General features: G+C 48.3%; 1 protein-coding gene across 3 annotated transcripts in view; it reads left to right on the top strand.

Annotated features, from left to right (window-relative positions):
* FAM193A (family with sequence similarity 193 member A) overlaps nucleotides 1-14420 on the top strand; it is a 111137-nt gene that overhangs the window by 42878 nt on the left and 53839 nt on the right. For 2 of the 3 annotated variants that reach the window (XM_033105900.1, XM_033105902.1), the window contains 2 exons: nucleotides 10861-10991; nucleotides 11612-11779. In XM_033105900.1, coding sequence (XP_032961791.1) covers nucleotides 11679-11779 — 101 coding nt within the window. In that variant the 5' untranslated portion in view covers nucleotides 10861-10991; nucleotides 11612-11678. Of the gene's footprint in view, nucleotides 1-10857; nucleotides 10992-11611; nucleotides 11780-14420 lie in introns of all 3 variants that reach the window. The other variant, XM_033105901.1, reaches the window with a different exon arrangement.

The following is a 14420-nucleotide window of genomic DNA, read 5'->3' as shown; positions in this document are numbered from 1 at the left end:
GCCTTCCTGTTTAGACCTACAACCTGCCTGGAATGCAAATCACAATTTTTATATGGTGGAAATAAAGGTCAAGTTTAATTTATTTCTGTGTGGAGATCCAGTTTCGCAGCAGCTTTTATTGAAACGGCTGCTCCTACCCTTCAGCAGCACCTTTGTTACAAATCAAGGTCCATATGTGTGTGGATGTATTTCGGCTCTGTCGGGCTGTTTGTCCTGCCAGAAGCCCATTGTCTTAATGACTATGGCTTCGTAATATCCTACTCAGAGAGAACGTCCTCTTGTGCTCTTCAAACTGTTGTGGTTATTCTTGGTTCTTTTCTGAATAATTGAACATCTTCTTGTCAGTTTACACACACACACACCACCCATCCCCCCCTTGAGATCTGACTGCATTGACTCGAAGTCAGTAGGAGAATTGACTTCTATTAGGTTGGTGCAAAAGTAATTGTGGTTTTTGCCATTGTTTTTAACCTTTTAAACTCCAGTTACTTTTGCACCAACCTAATAATACTGAGTCTTTTAATCCCATGAGTATGGAATTTTTCTCCATATATAATAAGTGTTTCATATTTTTCTGTGTGTCATGCCATTGTATCTTTTTTCCAAGAAATTTATTCCGATGTATTTGACTTTTAATTATACTGTTTTAAATGGCATGTTTTACATTTTTCCTCCTCTAACTTTATTGGTAGAGATGATATTGATTTCTTTGTAACTTGTTAATTGGACTACGAGTCATATAGGCCTTTGACCTCACTCATCTCAGGTGGAATCCCAAAGGTTTTTCAAGAGTTGCAATTTCAAGTCACAGTCGCTGTCTCAGACGCCCCGTGTGTTGCTGGGTGGCCATGCCGTCATCATGAAGTCTCCACACGGGGGACTTGTGCTCCCCTCTCGGCCTTGGTCACTGTGCAACCCAAGACAGTGGGGAGAGTGAGCAGTGGGGTACTGACAAGGCAGTTGGGGAGCACCTGGCGTTTCCGGGGGGCTGAGTGAGAAGCAGCCATCAGACAGGAGCGCGATAACCAGCACTGAGCGGAGGCAGCCCTTTGAGGGACAGTGTGGGCAGCAGCTGACGGGCCGGGGAGGGAGTTGTTTGTGTGAAGGTGATGAGCCAGCTTGTTACTAGGTCGTGGGTGCTGACAGAAGACCCAGGACTCCTGGGCCGGAGCCCGAGGACTTCACCCTCACGGTCCACAGGCATCACGCGCACGGGCATGTCCTCTCTCCTTGCCCCCCACCCCCTGCCCGAGCCCCACAGCAGTGAAGTGGAGAAGCCCACAGGTGCTATGGGCATAGGATCTCTGTCGCAGCTCGGGGCCCTGAGTGTGGGGGACCCGCCACTCTGACAGTGAGCTGTAGGCAAGCCTGCTCTGTCTCAAGGTCGTCACCTGCAGCATTGCCTGAGACCTGGGCCCTGGTCGGGGTAGTCAGCTCACAGCCTTGACAGATCCAAGACGTGGAGGAGCAGGAGAGGCCCCTGGGGATTGGCTCCCAGCAGTCTTCAGAGCAGAGGTTTTTAAAAGGTAATCAAGAAAGGGAGGAAGTGTTGTGTGGCAACTAAGAGATTGTATCTGATTTTAGACTAGATGGCGTTGGTGGAAGAAGCCAGACTGCACTGTGTGATGAGTAACTGACTGGTGAGGAAGCTGAGAACATCCATTTCAGGTGCCGATTTTAAGGTGCTTAACTGTGAGGGCAGGAGAGGAGCAATCCGAAAGGGATGTGAAGCTGGAGGCGGGACATGTGATGTTTACTACTGAGGGAGAGAGCTGGGGGTTGGGGAAAGGTCCCCATTTACATTTTATTTTGTGCCGTGTAATATTTAAGATATACCTATAGCGAAAATATATGCGAATATGTGTTTGGTACACGTGTTATGAAGGATAATAAAATGAACACCTGCCAGCATAGAAATCAGGCTGTTCCTAATAAATAGTGTGTACCTGTCTGTGTGCCCCCCCTCCCTTCCCCGTCTTTCCCTCCCTTTCTCAGGTAACCGCTGTCCTTGAATTCTGTGTCTATCATTCCCTTAGGAAAAAAAAAAAACTTTTAAGAAGTTTATCACTTATGTGTATCTCTAAATAATAAATTATTAATTTTGTTTTTGATCTTTATGAAAATGGTGCATGCTTGTGTCGTCTTCTGTCTTGCTTTCCTTTGTTGAGAAGATTTCTCATGCTGTCTGGGTAGCTGCTGTTTATTCATTTTCACAAACATAATTTATTCATAATTCACACGTAATTCAGGATGTTAACTATACTATTTATTCTATAATTTTATTGAAAGATATGGAGTTGTTTTCTATTTTAGTAATTATAAAAATGTGCTGTCGGGGGCATTTACAAACCCATATCCTGGTACTCATTTGTAAGAATGTTCTTAGGGTGTGTATGCTCCAGAGAAAAAGAATAGGGGATGTACTAATATGTATGTATGTATGTATGTATGTATGTGTAGATGGAAGGATGGATGTATGTCAAGAAGGAAGCATGGGTTATGGATAGATGGATGGATGGATGATGGATGGAAGAATGGCTAGATGATGAATGGGCAGATGGATGATGGATGAGTGGGTGATGGATAGATGGATGGGTGAGTGGATGGATGGATGATGGAAGAATGGATAGATGGGTAGACGGTGGTTGGATGATTGATGGGTAGATGGGAGGGAAGGAGGAAAGGAGAGAGGGGGGATTGGCTTATGTGTTTGTGGAGGCCAAGAAGCCCCACAACCTGCCGGTTTCAAGCTGAAGGCCCAGGAAGCCGGTGGTGTAGTTCAGTCTGTTTGCAGAGGCCAGAAAACCAAGGGGTGTGAAAGCTCTAGTACCGGCCCTGACGGCAGAAGGTGGAGGTTTCGGCTCAAGCAGGGAGAGTGAAGTCACTCTTCTGCCTTTGTTCTATTCAGACCTTCAGTGGAATGGATGAGGCCCACCCTCACTGGGGAGGGCAGTCGTCTGTACTCTGTCTACTGGTTGGTTCCAGTGCTAACCTCTTCCAGAAATGACCTCACAGCCACACCCCAAAATAATGTTCTCCCAGCTACTTGGGGCCTTCCTTAGCCCAGTCAAGTTGACACGTAAATTGGGCCATCACGGAGTGTCTGTCTGTGGAGTAGAGTTGCTGGCTTATAGGTAAATGAAACACTTACATGGATAAGAGAACACCAGTTTCCCAAGTGAGTGTTCCCTCTGTAACCCCCACCTCGGCAGTGTTTACGTTCCAGTCACCATATTCCTGCCCATACTTGGCATTGGGTAGGCAGAATTTGAAATTTTGGGGGGCGGGATAAGAAGGAGTAAGGTAGATAAATGGTGGTGCTCATAGCTCCCACCTAAGGTAGGGGAGCCAGGATCTCTTTCTAGAAGAATCTCCTTTGAGACAGGATTTACAGGCAAGGCTGCAGAGGAGGCAAGTAGGTGGGGCTGGGAGTGTAGTTGAGACTATTGCTGCCAGAAACCTTTTTATAAATTGTTTTTGAGCGGGAGAGTGGATTTCGCAGGTCTGGGATGGAAGAGGAGTGGTAAGGTTTCAGGTGGTCTCCATGAGAAATGGGGACAGTGAGCTAGCAGGGCGTCCAGGTTGCTGGCCAGCCAGAGGTCCCTGGTGAAGGTGGAGACGGCACTATGCGGTAGCCCCAACCTGCCCATTGGCCAGGGTCCAGGTGCTGGGCAAGGAGAGCAGCGAGAGGTGGTGGTGAGCGGCAGGCTGGCTGTGCAGGCACAGCTCCTGGGCATCTGAGAGCAGAGTCGGCTCACTCACCCCACCCCTGCTGGCATGCACCGCAGCCCCTCCAGGTGGCTGGCACCCACCCAACCCTGACTTTCTGCCACAACCGCTTTGCCCTGGCTCCTGTCTCGCCCAGCTCAGGGCATCTGTACAGAGCAGGCACAGAGCCGGCACGTGGGGATGGTGTTTGAGTGAAGAAGCAAGCTACCTTTGATGAATACGCCAAGGTAATGAATGTATCGGGACTTCAAAATGTTGACAGCACTCTCTCTGCCTGCACAGTGGACTCACGCCTGGGGCGGAGCTCTGGATGTGTTCTCATGCTCCACATGTTCTCTGACAGTGCAAACAGTTTTTGTTTGTATTCTGATAATGGGGGTGGAGGGCTTTGCCCCTGACTTCTCTGACCTGGGGGTCCTAGGGTGCTACTTGTTAAGGCTGCTGAGGAAGGAGCAGAGGTTGTCCTAGTAACTCTTACATTCTCTGCTGAGGCCAAGCAAAGAGCCGTCCAAGGCCTGGCCTGCTCTGTGCGAGAGAAACTCAGAGCGGCAGAGAAGTGGGCTGCTTGGGACGTTTGGCAGAGATCTTTGGGACCCAGGCCTGACTCAGGAGCCTGCCCTTGGTAGTCAGAACGAAGCCTGTGCTGAATTTAGCCAGTTTCTGTCGGTTACTCATTCACCGGTCTCTTTAAAATAATGTTGATTTGAATTTTAATGATTTTCAGGGGTTTTTTGCATGTAAGTTGTAGACCAACTTGGGTTTTTACAGTTATACAAAGGTTGAAAAAAACTTAAATTATATTACATTTTACGTTTGTGTATGTTTAAGTAACAAAAATAGTTTGGGTGGGGGGTGGGAAATGGCACTTTTGGAGAATTATTTTTCCTTTAAGCGGTCTGGGTAGCCCTGAGGCATCCTGCCACCGGATGACTGTTTGGCAAATGAACCTTCTGCTTCTGTGTTTTCAAGGTTCTGTTTGGTTGTGGAAATTAGCAACTGTGCCTGTGTTCTCACATATATGGTTAAAATGTGAGTCTTGCATGTTACACTAAGGAGCTGGGTTCTCTAATAGTGTCTATAAAGCATATGGCCCCAATTTACACCAGCCACTTCAGAGTTTGCATCAGCATTCATCCTTATCTTGAACGTTTGCCCTGTTGGGTCTTGGTTCATAATATAAACACATACAGCTGCTCTACAATGAACTTCATGGAAGTGGCTGCTTACATGTGTCACTACTGCCCAGAATTGTCAGGTTGGGAGGACAAAACTTCCTCCGCCTCCTAGAAAGGTAATCTGAGTGGTGGTCTTTGGTTTCTTTGACTTAACACAATGCTTCTGAGATTTATCCATGTTGCTGCGTGTCTCAGTAGCTAATTCCTTTTTATTTCGGAGTCATATTCCGCTGTACGGATGAACCACAATTTGCTTATCCATCACCAACAGAGGGACATTTGTGTTTCCTGGTTTGGACTGTTAGGACTAAAGCACCTAGTAACATTTCAGTACAAGTCTGGACATCGTTCATTTCTCTTTGATAAGTACCTAGGAGTGGAATTCAAGTCCTAGGGTAAGTGTATACCTAACATTATAGGGAACTGTTGTGCTATTATTTTTCAAGGTGCTTAGACTATTTTCCAGCCATGTATGAGAGTTCCTGTTGGTCTCCATCCTCACCAAGGTTGGATATTGATAGTCCTTAAATATAGCCATTCCAGTGGCTTATAGTGTTTATCGCATATGGTTTTAATTTGCATTTCTTAATCACTTGTTGAGCATCTTTGTATGTACGCATTTTTCACTTGTATCTTTTTGGTGAAGTGGCTGCTCAAATCTTTTGCCTAATTTTAATTGGGTTGTTTGTCTTACTGTTATTGAGTTGTGAGAGATCTTTATATATTCTGAATATAAACCTCTGATCAGATATGTTTCTCAAATATTTTCTCCCAGTGTGTGTGAGTTGCCTTTTCATTATGTAACACTGTTTTTCCAAGAGCAGAAGTTTTAAATTTTGATCAAGTCTAATTTACCAATTTAAATGATTGGGGCCTTTTGTGTTCTATGTAAGAAACATTTGCTACCCATGGTCATAAAGATTTTCCCTTGTGGTATTTTCTAGATGTCTATGGTTTAAGCTTATACATTTGATCTGTGATCCATTTTGAGTGAAGTTCTGTGTCTTTTGTAAGAGTTGAAGTTCACTATTTTTGTATATAGGTATCTAATTTTGTTCCAAAACGCTTGTTGAAAACACTATTTTTCCTCATTGAATTACTTTGGCATCTTTGTCAGAAATCAGTTGATGCTGTATGCATGGATCTGCTTCTGGACTCTTTCACTCTACATACATACCCCACTTTTTTTTTTTTTAAATCACAGTTTATTTGTTTTTAAGATTTTTATTATTGGGGAAGGGGAACAGGACTTTATTGGGGAACAGTGTGTACTTCCAGCACTTTTTTCCAGGTCAAATTGTTGTCCTTTCAGTCTTAGTTGTGGAGGGCGCAGCTCAGCTCCAGGTCCAGTTGCCGTTGCTAGTTGCAGGGGGCGCAGCCCACCATCCCTTGCGGGAGTCGAACCAGCAACCCTGTGGTTGAGAGGATGCGCTCCAACCAACTGAGCCATCCGGGAGGCAGCTCAGCTCAAGGTGCCCTGTTCAATCTTACTTGCAGGGGGCAGAGCCTGCCATCCCTTGTGGGACTCGAGGAATTGAACTGGCAACCTTGTGGTTGAGAGCCCACTGGCCCATGTGGGAATTGAACCGGCAGCCTTCGGCGTTAGGAGCACAGAGCTCCAACCGCCTGAGCCACCGTGCCGGCCCCATACCCATCTTTTTGCTGGCACCATACTACCTCAATTCCTGAAGCTTTTTATTATAAGTCTTGAAATTAGGTAGTAGAAGTCCTCCGGCTTTGTTATTTTTTCAAAAGTGTTTGGCTGTTCTAATAGGTCCTTTGCATTCCATGTAAAGTTTAGAATCATCTGGCCAGTTTCTACAAAAAGGCCTGCTGAGATTGTAACCTGCATTGTGTGGAGTTATAGACCAGTTTGGGGAAAATGGACATCTTAATATTGAGTATTCCAGTCCATGAATGTGGTATGACTATTTATTGTTAGAATAGTACTGTAGTCTTTAAACTACAGGCTTTGTACAAAGTGTATTGAAAAATTTCCAAAGTATTTCATATTTTTCTTGCTATCTTAAATGGTACTTTAAAAATTTTCAATATCCAATTGTTTATTGCTAGTATGTAGAAATACAGTTGTTTTTGTATAATTGACCTTGTGTCCTGTGAAAACTCATTTATTAATTCTAGTGGTCTTTTGGTAGATTGCTTAGGATTTTCCACATAGATGATCACGTCATCTACAAATAATATATTTCTTCCTTTCTTATCTGTATGTCTTTTATTTTTTCTTGCCTTATTCCATTGACCAGGATCTCCTGTGTAATGTTGTGAATAGGAGGGGCGTGAGTAGACTTTCTTCCCCGTTGCAGTCTTGTGGGGAAAGCAGTTAATCTTTTACTGGTAAGTGTTAGCTGTAGGATTTGGTAGGTCAGGTTGAAGAAGTTTACTTCTGTTTTTAGTTTGCTGAGATTTATCATGAATGGATATTTAATTTCATCAAACTTTTTTTTTTTTTTTACATCTATGGAGATGATCATAGAGGTTTTGTTGTGTTTTAGTTAACAAAATTAATTACGGTGATTTTTTTAAATGTTGAAAGAACCTTGCTTCCTGGGATAATCCACACTTGGTCATGATGTATGTATTCTCCTTTTTATAGGTTGCTGTGTTGGATTTGGTAATGTTTTGTTAGGATTCTTGCATCTGTGTTCATGGAGGATATTAGTCTAGAGTTTTCTTTCCTAACAATATCTTTGTGTGGTTTGATGTCAGGATAGTACCTCAGAATTAGGAAGTATTCTCTACTTTTCTGGAAAAGTCTGTGTAGAACTGGTATTATTTTCTGCCTTAAATGTTTGGTAGAATTCCCTAGTGAAGCTGTTGCCTTATTAGGAAGATTTTGAGTTCAATTTAATTTTTACCTGATCAGTGAGTTCATTTTATTTGATAAAGGGTATCTATTTCTTCATGAGTGAGCTTTGTTAATTTTCTGTCTTTAAAGACGTTTACATAATTATTTCACAATATATGTAAGTCAGGTCAGTATGCTGTGCACCTTAAACTTATACAGTGATGCATGTCAATTTTATGTTTAAAAAATTGGGGGAAAAAGGAAATTTGTCATTTCATGTCAAATGGATGGGCATGAAGTTGTTCAGAGTATTCCTGTATTTCTTTTCAATTTCCATAAGTTCTGTAGTGATTGAGCGCCCTCTGATTGGGGAATATATCGGTTGTTTGATTATTTTTCAAACAACCGATTTTTCAAACAACCGGTTGTCTTTTTTCCCAGATAGCCTGGCTAGAGGTGTGTTATGTTTATTGATCTTTTCAGAAAACCACATTTTGGTTGAACCGATTTTTCCATTTTCTATTTTATCAATTTTCGCTCTTAAGTTTCTTATGTCTGTCTTTCTACTTTACATTTAATTTGTTCTTCATTGAAGGATTTACTGTGTAGTCATCGTGTGCCCTATTTTAAAAGGCCTAACTTCATCCCTTGTCACCCAGAAATGCTGCTGTCCAGGTTTGGGTTGCGGTCGCGTCTTCCCGGGGCTCCTGTGTGTCAGGCGGCATCCCTGGCCCTAGTGCTTGGTGCTGAGCAAGTCAGAAAGGGTCCTGCTCTCGGGAGGGCTGGCCATCCTGTGATGAAGACAGGCGGAAGGAGAGCACTGGGCGCTCAGAGAGCACTGGGCGCTCACTGGGCAGCAATGAGAGGAAGGGATTAATTGGGGCGGTCAGGGTCGGGACTTGAACAGGGAACTTGAACATAATAATGAAGGAGTAACAGCTTAGCTCCCCAGATCTGTGGAAGGAACTCTAAGGAATACAGTCCTGGCGGGTCTAGGAAACAGCCCCTACTGTAGAGCCTGGGCAGAGGACCCGAGGAGGACACACCTGCCAGAGGCCCTCCTGGGAGAGGGTGCGGTTAGGACCCTGGGGCAGCAGAGAGGTTGCTGAGGAGCTGGGGGCGGGGCGCTGGGGGAGGAGGGCAGCGCTGTGTCCGTGGTGTCCCTCCAGCGCCCTCTGCTGCCCCTCCGTCACAGAGCGGGCAGAGAAGGGGCATTTGGCTGAAAGTTGGTCACAGGCTCAGCCGCCTCCCCAGAAGTGGTGTTTGCTGAGGCGTAACAGGGAGAGAGTTCAGGCAGTGCTGTCGGGAGCCATCCAGACAGTTAGTAAATCAGCGCTCTGGGCAGCAAGTGGTCTTAGGAGGCTCAGTTTGTTTCTAAGTGTGGGAGGTCCCTGGGGGCTCCATGCTCTCCTGCATCGAAACCCGCCTCCGGCTGCTGCTTGAACAGACCGTCACAGTGGATGGACAGGCTGCCAAGATGCCAGCCAAGAGGTGGCCGTGGTCAGTGTGGGCTGGCAGCAGTGGACAGAGAAGCACGTGTGGCTTGTGGGTGGGTCTGCATAGGAGGGCACACCTTCCTTAGGCCACCCAACCTGCAGCCGCTGGGGCTCAGCCTGGTCCTCTCACCACTGCCCGCAGAGCTGCCCCTTGGTCATAAAGCAGTCAGACCCCATCGCCCGCCGTTCCTGTCCTCTGTGCTGGTAGGATTGTCTCATCTCCAGGTATTCTGGTCCCATCGGCAGAAACCCCGAACGTCTCTTCTAGTTCACAGCTCCCTCCCAGCTTCCGTGACTGCTGCCGGGAAGTGCCCAGAGAAGGCTGTGGGGTGGAGGGCACCGGGGCTCGTCCTGTTCCCTTGTACCTTCCCGGCTCTTCCCGGGTAGAGAGGAAGCTCCAGGCAGGACTTGGGGTGTCTGTTCTGTGCCAGGCTCTCCGAGGTTCTCTGGTGACCAGGTCCCGAGGTCCAAACAGGTGGACCATAGTAGGTGGCTCTTGCTTTAGGTTTTCCTCGACGTCAGTCAGGACTTTGCACTGGACTGTCTGCTAGGGACTCTGTGACACCCCCAAACCCGCCTTGCCCCCTGGTCTAACCCCTGTCATGATGACGCTAGTCCCCACCCGCAGAGAGCTCTCTGACACCTGGCTTCCCACCCCTGCCACCCACAGAGGAGACTCTGGCTCGTCTCCCACCCTCAGGCTCTTTCTTTTCAGAGTCACGTATTGGTGTCCATGTGCCCAAACTCCGAGGGACCCATGACAGGCCTTGTGCTTTTGTCCAGTAGCCAACTGGGCTGAAGCTGCAGGTGTCTGACCAAACCTGACAAGCACCCAGCCAAGGCGTGAGACCCAGGCCGCTCGGGCACCGGTGGACACCACAGAGGGTGGCAGAAGGGACGGTGCAGTCCTCTGCACGTGTGATTGCCCTCAGGAGTCTCCCATGACGGCCCGTTGCTCAGGCTGTCGGGAGCGCTGGCGGCCCTGTCAGTGAGCCCTGCAGGAGGCACCTTGCACCTTTCTCACCAGTGGGGGCCTCCAGCTCTAAGACTGGAGCCACGTTGCCAGATAACAGGGTCCCTCTCCAGCCCTGGCCCTGGCAGGAGGGACAAGGTGCTGGCTGGGCAGGTCGGGGGATTCTGTTCTGAGACAAGAGAAACTGAAGGAGGAGAGCAGTCTGTGCTGGAGCTTGAGGTTGTCTCTGAGCTCTGCGTGGTCACTGCTGCCATCCTTCAGGTGCTACTGCCTGCGGCCCAGAGTGTCCTTGTTCCCAGTCGGAGCAAGAGCACCGGCCCTGGGACTCCACTGGCCAGGGATGCCTCTGCTCCGGCCACGTGACGCCGGGCTGGATGTGGCCACTAGGTTTCCACTGAGCACCATGTCAAATGACTGGCCATGTCACTTCCTGGAGGTGGCCACTGGAGGGTCACTGCCTGTGGAGTATCCTCATGGGGTTATGCTAGAACTGTCAGAAGGTAAATAAATAACGGGTTCCAAACAAAATCCTGGGGTGTCAAAGAGGAAAGGTTTCCAGGGTAATAATGTCAGTTAAGATATTTTCAATGTCGGTTTTACATGTTTTCTAAAAGGCGTTTATCTGAAATTCGTGAATGAGCATTTGAACATAACTAGTCTGTGCTATTCTCTTTCAAGCAGGGCCAAGACTTTCTTCTCCACGCCCCTCTTGGCGGGTCCCAGGTGGAAGCCGGCGGCGGGAGGCTAGCTTTGGGTGCCCAGTCGCTGCCCTCGGACGCGGCGTGTGCCTGCGAGGCTTGCAACGAGCGCAGGTACCAGTGGGCGCCGTGGGAGGGTGGGTTCCGGGCCAGCCCACCGGGCGCTGGAGCTGGAATAGGAAGTGGGCCTTTTCAGAAATGCCACCCGCTCCCGAGAGGGTGCCAGTGGTCTGGTGATGAGAGGGAAAACCGGATGAGTGTGGCTCATCCATCCTCCCTGCCCTGAGGACTAATGGCAGGGAGCTCGTCCTCGGAAGGAAGAGGGGCCAGAGCTCAGTCATCAGAACCCAGAGTCGGAGTCGACTGGGGGTTGGGGGTGTGGTGACCGCAGCTGCGAAGACAGCGCAGAGGAGCCAGGCCCCGGGCCTTAGTGTGGGGAGAGCTGCCTAATGGGCACCTGGATGGCCAAGGTCAAGGGAGCCCAACCATCGGCATTCCCGAGCGCTGTCGTGCGAGGAGGGCCTGACATCTCCTGGAGACGAAGGTCTCAGGGCCTGGCCAGCCGAGGGGCTCCTGGGGCTGTGCGGGCCGGCAACGGTCAGTCCTCCGGCAGTGCCAGCAGAGCAGATGGGAGGAGAGGTGCTGGCGCTGGGGCCCTGCGTTGTCTGCGGGGTGGGGAGGGCGCGCTGCGCCGACTGCCCCTGACCTGCCCGCCCTCTTATGCCACATCACAGGGAGACCTCGGCAGATGTGGAGCGGGAGCCACAGCAGCTGCAGAACTGCTGGTCTGAGGTGCGCTACATGGTCCGCTGTATTTACCGCCAGGCGGGGACCCCGCTGGCAGACGACCAGGACCAGTCCCTGGTGCCCGACAAAGACGGGGTGCAGGAGCTCGTGGACAGGTACACGTGTCCCTGCGTTGCGTCCCTTCCTTGCCTCTGCCGGCGTGGGGGAAGCGGGGCGCTGGGGGTCTTCAGGCAGCCTGGCTGGGCAGGCGCTGTGGGTACGGTTCCAAACTCATTCTGATGAAACGCTCACTGCCATGTCACGGAAATGAAGTGACACAGGAAAAGAACGCGGCACATTTCTTAGTGTTGACACTGACGGTGACAGCCTTCTGAGGACTGACCGCCAGGGCTGGCACAGCACCTTCTCAAGCCAGAAAGGACAGCCAGTTGTCCCTTGGGGAGGTGACAAAACTGAGGCTGTGTGCGACTGGCCGCTGGAGACCGCGCACACAGCGGGAGTGGAGCCGCTGTGGCCGGCCTGCCCACCGGGCTGTCCCCACACAGACTGGCTCACGGTGCGTGTCTGCTCTTTGGTGACACTTCATGCTCGTAACAGTACGGAATTTGAGGTGGACGTGATTCTTATTCTTCCTTAGTTTGCAGCACCTCTTCTCCCTATTATGAAATGTTGCAATAAAAGCAGTAAATCCGAGCTAGACATTTCTGGATTGATTCTCACCTGGGTCTCTCTCTGGCATTTTGAATGCAGCCCCCTTGGGGGCCTCATAAACTCTTGTGATGGGCAGGGAGGGCTGGACTGCGGGTGATGGGAACTCGCAGGTGAATTTCCCGTGTGTTCAGGCTTCCACCTCTGAGCCTCTGGTGTCCCATGAGATGGTTCCAGGTGGCATGTGCCTTTTTTAGAAGTTAGGTTTCTTGGTGAGTATTAGGAAAAAATGTATAATCTGCACATCAAGCCCACGACTTCACAGCTTATGAGTGCTTAGGAAAAGGCTCAGGTAACACACAATTGAAAGAAAACGTTCAGCAAATAATCATGCAGGTGAGGGATGTTATGGTAGAGGCAAGACGCTGAAGAATGGAAAAAGTCTCCCCTCATTCCACGGTGTGTGTGGCCTGCGTGGTATGCTCCTCCTAGACGTTGTGTCCGGGAGCTCTCCTCTGTCGTTTAAGTGCCCTCACACGGCAGCAGAGTCCCTTGCCAGGCACTTGTACAGCTGGTGCCAGTGATCCTTTCCTCCTTCCTGTGGCCCCCGGCACCCTGCGTAACTTGGCTCTGCCCGCCCTCCCGTCTCATCTCCCTCTTCTATTGCCCTTCATTTCTGCCCCAGGGCCTTTGCATTTGTTCTTCTCTCTGTCTCAAATGTTCTTCCTTTTTCAGGGTTTTGTTGGGTTTTTTTTCCTCCCATCATTCACATTAGTTTTCAGTCACCTTGTCAGAGAGGCCACCATATCTAAAATTCACGGGGCTTCCCCCTCCACTCCTTATCCCCTTACCTTCTTTTGATTCTGTCGCAGCCACCACCTAAGTGACACTGTGTGTGCCTGTGCTGTGCGCACCCTGAGGGCACCGTTCCCGGCCGCCAGCGCGTGCCCGCGTGGGCCGTGGATGTGCGAGCCTCCTCAGCATCACACAGCATCACATTCCTGACTCTTGGTCGTGGAACTTGAACAAAATCTATTTGCAAAAGTACCACACGGTCATTTCGTTCAATTTGTAAGACACAGAAATGGACAATGAAATAAGATAAAATGTATGTCTAAGGTCACCATGCTAAGAGAACTAAGAAAGAGGTATCTAGTCTGCTTGTAAGTTTGATTGTCTTTGTCATTTGAGTCTTGTATGACTTTCTTTTAACCGATGAAATACAGTCTGTTTCAGAGGACATTATACTAGATTGTTATGCTGAAAAATTAATTTATCTGAAGTGTACTAACCACAGTGGGAATCCCATCGATTTTTACCGTTTCTCCAGCCATATTTTGTCTGAGGTGTCCCATTTTCCATTGCTGGATTTTACTTGGCTCTTATCTGTTATAACAGAGGTGATGTGGTAATTTTAAAATGGGATAGGTGACAACTTACATTCTTCTCTTTTGACCAGATGTGGTGCCAGCAGGTGAAAAGATACGTTATATGAAACCCAGGAACTGTGTGCTTACTGTGTTTTATAACTCGTGTCTAACAAAGGGTCCTCCCGGTGATGGGTTCTAGGCGGATGTCGGAGTTGTTGCTTTGGTGCTTTTAGGTTTCCATCTAGAGGCTCCTAGAAGTGCACAATGAAAGGAAAGCCAAATACTATAGAACAAGTTTAGAAAATAGATTATCTCCAAGTTAGTAAAGAAATTCATGAAAAGGTTACTGTGGATCTGTGGAGGAAGGGCACACATTAATTTTTTTCTTGCTCTTCCCCTTACAAATTTTATTTTATACACTTTTACCATTTTTTTTGGTAGGATGATTAAAAAAGATCTACTGTCTCTGAGTGTCCGATGATTAAAAAATAATGCAAACCCATTTGGATTAAATACTGAATTCCTAGAAAGAAGGAAGGAACAGTCTGCTGCAGTTCTCCACACAGGAATCAATCTGTTCTTCACCTGTTAACATGTCAGCATTCAAACATCATTGTCTTCGGTCTTCTGTGTTTTCAGTAGTCCAGTCAGCTGCTGGTGTGTCCACTCTGCCACCTGCTGGCTGTGAGAGTTCCAGCAACTTACCCAGTCTATGTGGCTTTCAGTGTTTAACACGTGTGACAGACAGCGCCCGCCGTGGGGTGACTGAGTTAACACG

This window comes from Rhinolophus ferrumequinum, chromosome 5 (genome assembly GCF_004115265.2).
Source record: "Rhinolophus ferrumequinum isolate MPI-CBG mRhiFer1 chromosome 5, mRhiFer1_v1.p, whole genome shotgun sequence".
Classification (NCBI taxonomy): Eukaryota; Metazoa; Chordata; class Mammalia; order Chiroptera; family Rhinolophidae; genus Rhinolophus; species Rhinolophus ferrumequinum.
Note: the sequence above shows the minus strand (reverse complement) of the source record. Positions and strands in the feature narration are given on the sequence as shown.